The sequence below is a fragment of the Juglans microcarpa x Juglans regia genome, chromosome 8D (genome assembly GCF_004785595.1).
Source record: "Juglans microcarpa x Juglans regia isolate MS1-56 chromosome 8D, Jm3101_v1.0, whole genome shotgun sequence".
Lineage (NCBI taxonomy): Eukaryota > Viridiplantae > Streptophyta > Magnoliopsida > Fagales > Juglandaceae > Juglans > Juglans microcarpa x Juglans regia.
Genome location: NC_054608.1, coordinates 7,792,749 through 7,799,592, shown reverse-complemented (window position 1 = coordinate 7,799,592; position 6,844 = coordinate 7,792,749). Strand labels below are relative to the sequence as shown.

The window sequence follows — 6,844 nt, the reverse complement described above, 5'->3', positions numbered from 1 at the left end:
AACTCAAAACCTCTTTACACGTGAGACCTACAATCTTTTTCAATTCAACACTTCTTTACACGTGAGACCCACAACATTTTTCAACTTCCCATAAATATATCTAAACTCATCTCAACCTCCAAACACATTTAAACTCATCTCAGGTGGACCCCACAAAACTCACTCCACTATCTTAACTCACTATTATTCATAAAGAACTCAACTCAGCTCAACATCCAAACGTAGTCTAGGTAATATAACTGTTGTCAAAATACCTATTGATCACCCCTCTGGTTGTTGGCTCTAAATTAAACTTCCTTATTTGTCAACTTTCAATGGTGTATTTGGTTAATGTTCCAACAAATTGGATTGCCCTTAAATATTTTAATTTAATGTAAATTGTACAAGTGGTAAACATATGTTAAAAAATTATTTATTTTAATTATTTTTTCCCTTGATTTATGGCAATTATTATCACTGAAATTATGAAACAAACTTTCCTCTCAACTACTACCACCATTACTTCAAAGGATTATTTTAGTAACATGTTTTCATCAAATTGATTGGTCAAGAGATGATTATTATTAATTACTTGAATGGTTGTTCTTTCTTTTTCTTAATGGATAATTGATGATGAAAGATGAGAATTAAGTAATCTACTTTGGTGGGCTGTAGCCAATATTTGAGCCAATGCTATGCAATCTGAGTTGGCATGAACTATCATATATATATATATATATATGTCCAATGACTGTGGAGGACCCCAGAGTGCACAACATTATCTTCTGCTTTCTCATGTAAAATGAAGTCTATAGTTTTATCAGTCAGCAGTTGCATTCAACTAACTTCATCCCCCCCCCCCCCCCCCCCCCCCCCCCCCCCCCCCCCCCCCCCCCCCCGAATTATAGTTTTTGGAAGTTCCCTTTTAAATGAGTAGAATGCTTTCATTCTCAAGAAAATGAATCAGGTCATTTTGAGTAGAATGGAGACTTCCACAACAAGACAAAATCAAAATACTGATGTTTGAATAGAATAATAATCTAAGCATCTTGTAATGAGATAAGGTTGGAGATGGTAGGGGAGAGGAATCAAATTATTGAATAGAAAATAATAGTTGGTCATTTTTTATAACAAAGTTGTTACCCATTCTAATGGATCGATTCGAGTTTAACCTTGCAATATCCTTTCTTATTTATAAGTGCTATGAATTTTGATAATGGGTTTGGTTCAGATCTAATTCTTGATGGAAAACTCGTTAGGCGTGGATCAAGTGAATGTTGTTGTCTTTGACAATTAATCAGTCATTTATTACCTACTTTTAAAGAAAAAAAAATACATTTAATGCTAAATACAGTCTCCAAATGGAGACTACATTACAAGTCTAGTTAATTTTATTTTTAAATTTTTAAAAAATTATAATAATATTCTTATCAAAATGATACTTTTTTCTATTTAACGAGGGTTTGCACAATTGCAAATCAAATTTCTCTTTCTATATTTGATATGGAATTGCGCACCAAAGACTCCCCTTTAAATTACACGAGGCCAACAAGAAAAAAAAGGCAACACAAAACGTTGGATTTAACTGTCGATAGACATATAACTACCAGAACAAACAACAAAAAGATTCATGTTCCTCTATTTTTTTTTCTCTCCGTTTCTTCTTACTTTCCCTAACAGCCAACGTCTTTGCCGGAATGGCGGCATTCCAAATGCTCCCATTGTCCCCTCCCAAGACCCAAATGTCAGACAACAAAATTGGGGAAAAGTGAAAAAAAGAAAACGAAATGTAAAGCCCTCCCAGTTAGAATTTGGACCTTTGGAGCTTAATTAGCTTTCTAGAAGTGCTTTTGAACACATGCCCCCATCTTGGCTTTATGTTTGGCATCAAAGAAAAAAATAATGAAAATCAACGAAATTAATGTGTATTTTATTGACGAAAGAACGTCGGTTTAGGCTCAATAAACTAAAGAAATGGAAAATAAAGTCGTAGACTCGTGTGCTATTTTGAAAGAGATAATGCCATCTCTCAAACAAAGTGCTTTCATCTTTGCCACCTTTACTGTATTGTTAGCACCACGCTCCTGACTTTCTTGAACGGGTCTTAGTCCACGCCTGCCTGTCTATTCTTTTTCCTTATAATCTTCTCCTTCCTCGAAAATTATCAATAGAAAATTCTTTGTTAATTTTATAATCATTTATACTATTCAAAGCATAGGGAATTAAGGGAAAATTTTAGAGGGGCTAAAGGGAAGAGGAAGAAATGCTTGGATTGACGCTGGTTATAGTGGTGGCCTCGTCCGTCGGAGTTGTTACGTTAATCCTTTTGATTCTTCTGGTTTGGCGGTGTTTTTGTTTCAGAGAACGTAAAGATTTCGCACCAAAAGCTCTGAGCTTTCGAGCAACAGTTGGGAGTTCTGCAAGAGTTCAACAAACAGCGAGTGTTCATCATCAACCTCAATACTCAGATGTCAGAAGAAGAGGGAGTCAATACGGTTTCGCACGAGGGGTTTCGGTGAAACCTATGTTTAGTTGGGCTGATCATCCATCGCTGGTTAACGATGCCGTCGAGAATGGATGGTCTCAATTTGCTTTCACCGGCAACAAATCCTCGACGACAAGATCAACGTTGTTGGGTTTATGCGCTGTCGGTGATCAGGGAATCGAGACCGAGGCTGAGATGATGTGGGAAGTTTGTCAGGGATCGGTAGAATTCATGCAGAAGATAAGGTTCAATTCTGGGGTGAGAAGAGTGAGCATAAGCCAACCTTCCATGGCTGCTGCGTCTGTAGTTAGGGCAGCTTTGCCTTTGCCAGGCCCGCCCTTGGGAAACACTTCTGCTTTTCCTCAAGAAGCCTATTTCGAGATCACAATTTTGCATACTCATGGTGATTACAAGGAATCAGTTGGCAAGGTTAAGGAGGAAGGTGAGAAGACTAAACTAATACAAGAGAATTCAAATGCAAAAGCCATTTCAGATTCCTTAATCCATGTTACCAGCAGTCAAAGAGTTAACAACATTGAAGAGTTCAAGGTTGACATTTTTGAAGAAAGTGGGAATGGTGAAGCAGTAAAGCTTTCACTGGGGCTATCTGCCGGAGGCTCTCTTCCTTCGAAACTTCCCGGTAGCTATCCGGGAAGCATCGGATTCAACTCCGACGGTTCTCTCTATCTTGATGGTAAGTTCTATTCTCTTTTATGTCGGATTTCAACAGTTACCATATTGCGGAAGGATAAAGCAAGGTCCTTTGGGATGCTTATAATAAACGGTTAAAAAAAAGAACAGTCTGCATATGAAATAGCGATTGGAAGGAATACCCATAATCTAAAACAAAAGCAAAAAGGAAAGGTTACAAATTTACAATGTCGGAATAATTCATGTTTCATTTTAATAAGCTCAGACGCCATATATCGTGCCAACTTTTTTTGTTGCTAATATTAATGTTGAAATGTGACATCTTGGGTTTCTTCTTTCAGGAATCAAACTGGTGTTCGAATCCAAAGAAGCAGATTGGGGAAGAACAGATCAAGTGATTGGTTGTGGGTTTGATCCTCGGCAGAAGAAGGTGTATTTCACAGTAGATTCAGAGCTGGTACATGTTGTCCATTGCAAGTCAGAAGAATTTGGGACACCATTGTATCCAACTCTAGCTGCAAACATTGATATCTTGGTTCTGGTTAATCTGGGACAAAGTGTCTTCGCCTATGGCCCTGCAAATGCGCAGAGGACAGCAAATCCTTGCTTTGTTCGCCCGCCTAATGATCTGAATTCCCCTGCTGTCGATGTGGGGTATGAAGACAGCAGAGATCTCTTCTCAATGACATTCGATTCCCAGTGGCTTAATTCGAGTACAATCAGAGGCAGCCAGAATAGCACTGCTAAACAGGCAAAAGGTTCTGAACAAGAAACAGAGGTAGAACTGTTTGAAATTGTCTTGGAAGATAGCGGAAGACCCTCAAATGCGATGTTGTAAGTTGTAAAAACAAGAGGCTCTTTGATCAATTCAAAATCAAACCTCAAGTGGCTTGCTCATCTCCGAGAAATGCACAGATAGAACACCTTGCAGATGCTGAGCACATTTGGGTTGTCATTTTTGGCCATTCAACTTCTTGTTTTCTTTGTTTATTTATTTATTTATTTTCCCTTTGAGAAACCATTTTATTCCCTTGTGAATATCAAGATAATGTTGGTAACTTTTTAAAATAATACAAGATACAAGTTATAGGATGTACAAGTCTCGTATTCTCTTAGAAAAAAAGTGAGTCTCATCATGAAAATTCACGTGAATCCCAATAATGTCTACTTTTTTAGAAGAAAAATTTTACTTATCATCCCTTACACCACACACCATGTAATTTATTATTTTTGTCATTCTGATATGTAAATATACGAGTTTAAATATAAGGAAAAAAAATAACAAACCACATATTGATATGGTGTAGAGATGATAAGTATCATTTCTCTACATACGAACCATATCTGGGATACCTAGACTTAGTATGAGCCTTTATTCCTCATATCACTGTTCAATTGCTTAGGATAGATGAGGAAAAGAAATTGTGGTATGCAAATGGTAATGAGAAGAATATTTTTAAAGCACAAACGTGTGAATTCATTGCTAAAAGGTTGGTGGGAGATCAATATAAGATATATGCTTAAAATATTGATTGATGCCAGCATGTTATGGCATTATATATGCATACATACATACATATATATATATATATATATATATATTATAGTTGAAGCATATAAAGGGAAACCAAAAGGGGAGAATTTGGGACATGCATGAGCTCCAAAATTCAGAGTTTTATCGCAATACATGTCAACCACCACAAATTCAACCATTGATAATGACTTTGCCATTGTTGACGATAGCACTAATGCTAACAGGAGTAAGGATGGACCACAAATTAATGAGAGTTTTGTATAAAATACTAGACTATTATTAATTATATGGTTATATAGCAAGTTTAATGTTTTCGAATAATTGATGATATCGGAGATAATATTTCACGAAAGCGTGTGTTGGATAATCTATTCAAGAGAACTTCTACTGCAAAATAACTCATGATATTTGAATCTATAACTCATCCCTAATCTATCTTTTGACCGTTAGGTTTTATTCTAGAGTGTTAAATGAGTAATACTAGATATAGTCATGAGTTGTGCAAGTATCGCATACTCCTTTAAAAAAAGAGTTGGTTCCATCATTAAAAAAAATTATTTTTTTTTTATGTGGATTCCATATTTACTCACATTTTTCAAAAGGAGTGACGGTGTTTTCGTACTTTATAACTGTAAATATCATTTCTCAATTAGTAAAACTTTATTATTATGATAAGTTTAACCTATCATATCTAACTGTATGAGTTTATTATTTTTATAAAAAACATTTCTTGTAAAATTAGCACTTGTTTTACACAAAAACCCATAGTGTTTGATATTTTCTTTCTAATAAATTAATAATATATGCAATGGCTCATAAAGAAGATAATAATATATGCAATGACCAATGAAGGACCGATTTCTCAGCTTGATTTCCAACAACAATTGTTGTTTAGATGTAAGAATATTGAGGATTTGACCTGAAAAAGAAATGAAGAAAAATGGAGAGACATTGAACTAATGGGCCACACGTACTTATAAGACTGATTTGGATAGTAAAATGAAATGAGATAATTTTAAATGAATTAAATAAAATATTATTTTATAATATTATTATTGTTTTAAAATTTTAAAAATTTAAATTATTTATTATATTTTATATAAAAATTTATAAAAATTATAATAATAAAATAAAATAATATCTTTTTTCAATCCAAACAAATTTAAAAAAGAAATTTATTAATATTGAGAAGATTTGGAAATCAACAAGATTCCTAAGATGCATGTGGCATTACTTCTTGCGTATTGTACGAGTTCCGTTAATGATGGGTGCTGCTACACCCACCGAGGCTCCCACCCAACGTCTATTTTATTAACACAAGTGTCTAAGTGAAGTTCTAACAAAACAAAGTAGTCATCGTGCTATTTGTAAGTGACTTTGGGAACTTATAGGAAATTTCCGCACAACACCAGTTCCATCCTCTCCGCCAAGCTCTTTTACCAATCTGACCCCATATGTGAATATGTAAATTTAAATCTCTAAAAATTACCCTCCAATACCGTGAGCATTCATTCACCATCGAAGTTGTTCGGTTGTTTTGGTAGCACGATTTCCAAATAGAAGAGGCAAAAAATACTTTATTTTCTCCATTGAAATTAATTAGCAAATCACAAAACAAAATACATAGGAATTTTTTTTGTGTAGAAACTACGGCGAGGGAACTTGGTAGGCGACAAAACTTGGGACGGAGAGGGTCTTGAGAAACTCAGTATGGAGATTTTCTTGGGCAAGGCCGTGTGTATTTGGGAAGTGGAGAGTCATGTATTATGCGGTTCAATATAAGTACTCTGGGATGACGACGTGGCAAACATTCATTGGAAGCTATTTTTAAGACGTTAACGGAATGAGAAATACTTTAATTACAAAACGATTACACAAAAATAAATTTACAAATTGATATGGATTGATGTAGTACATCAGATTGTAAAATTATTTTAATGTAAAATAGATCTAATACATCACGTAAAGTTATATCAATTTATGAATTTTTTTTATATAATATTTTTGTATCTATAAGAATTCTCTAATGGAATAGCACCGGTTAGAAGTATCATGCCACGTATTATATGAGTTGATGGCGTTAGGGCAAGCAAAAATTGTGCTTATCCTGCGAGCCGCCCCCACCTTAAACAAATGGAATGACGCGGGTCAACACATAACAAAAAGAAAACATCAGGACAGATCGCACGAGGGAG

At 35.0% G+C, this 6,844-nt stretch overlaps 1 protein-coding gene across 1 annotated transcript; it reads left to right on the top strand.

The window, feature by feature from the left end:
- The first annotated feature begins 1,946 nt into the window (after window positions 1-1,946).
- On the top strand, window positions 1,947-4,184 carry LOC121241924. The gene is made up of 2 exons (XM_041139784.1): window positions 1,947-3,158; window positions 3,457-4,184. The coding sequence occupies exons 1-2, from the start codon at window positions 2,243-2,245 to the stop codon at window positions 3,951-3,953; spliced, it is 1,413 nt and encodes a 470-aa protein (XP_040995718.1). The 5' UTR covers window positions 1,947-2,242; the 3' UTR covers window positions 3,954-4,184.
- Window positions 4,185-6,844: the final 2,660 nt, after the last annotated feature.

Excerpts from the sequence above, each read along its gene's own strand:
- LOC121241924 (XM_041139784.1), top strand. The coding sequence starts at position 2,243 with ATGCTTGGATTGACGCTGGTTATAGTGGTGGCCTCGTCCGTCGGAGTT. Across the intron at positions 3,159-3,456 it reads CGGTTCTCTCTATCTTGATG|GAATCAAACTGGTGTTCGAA; the intron begins GTAAGTTCTATT and ends TTCTTCTTTCAG.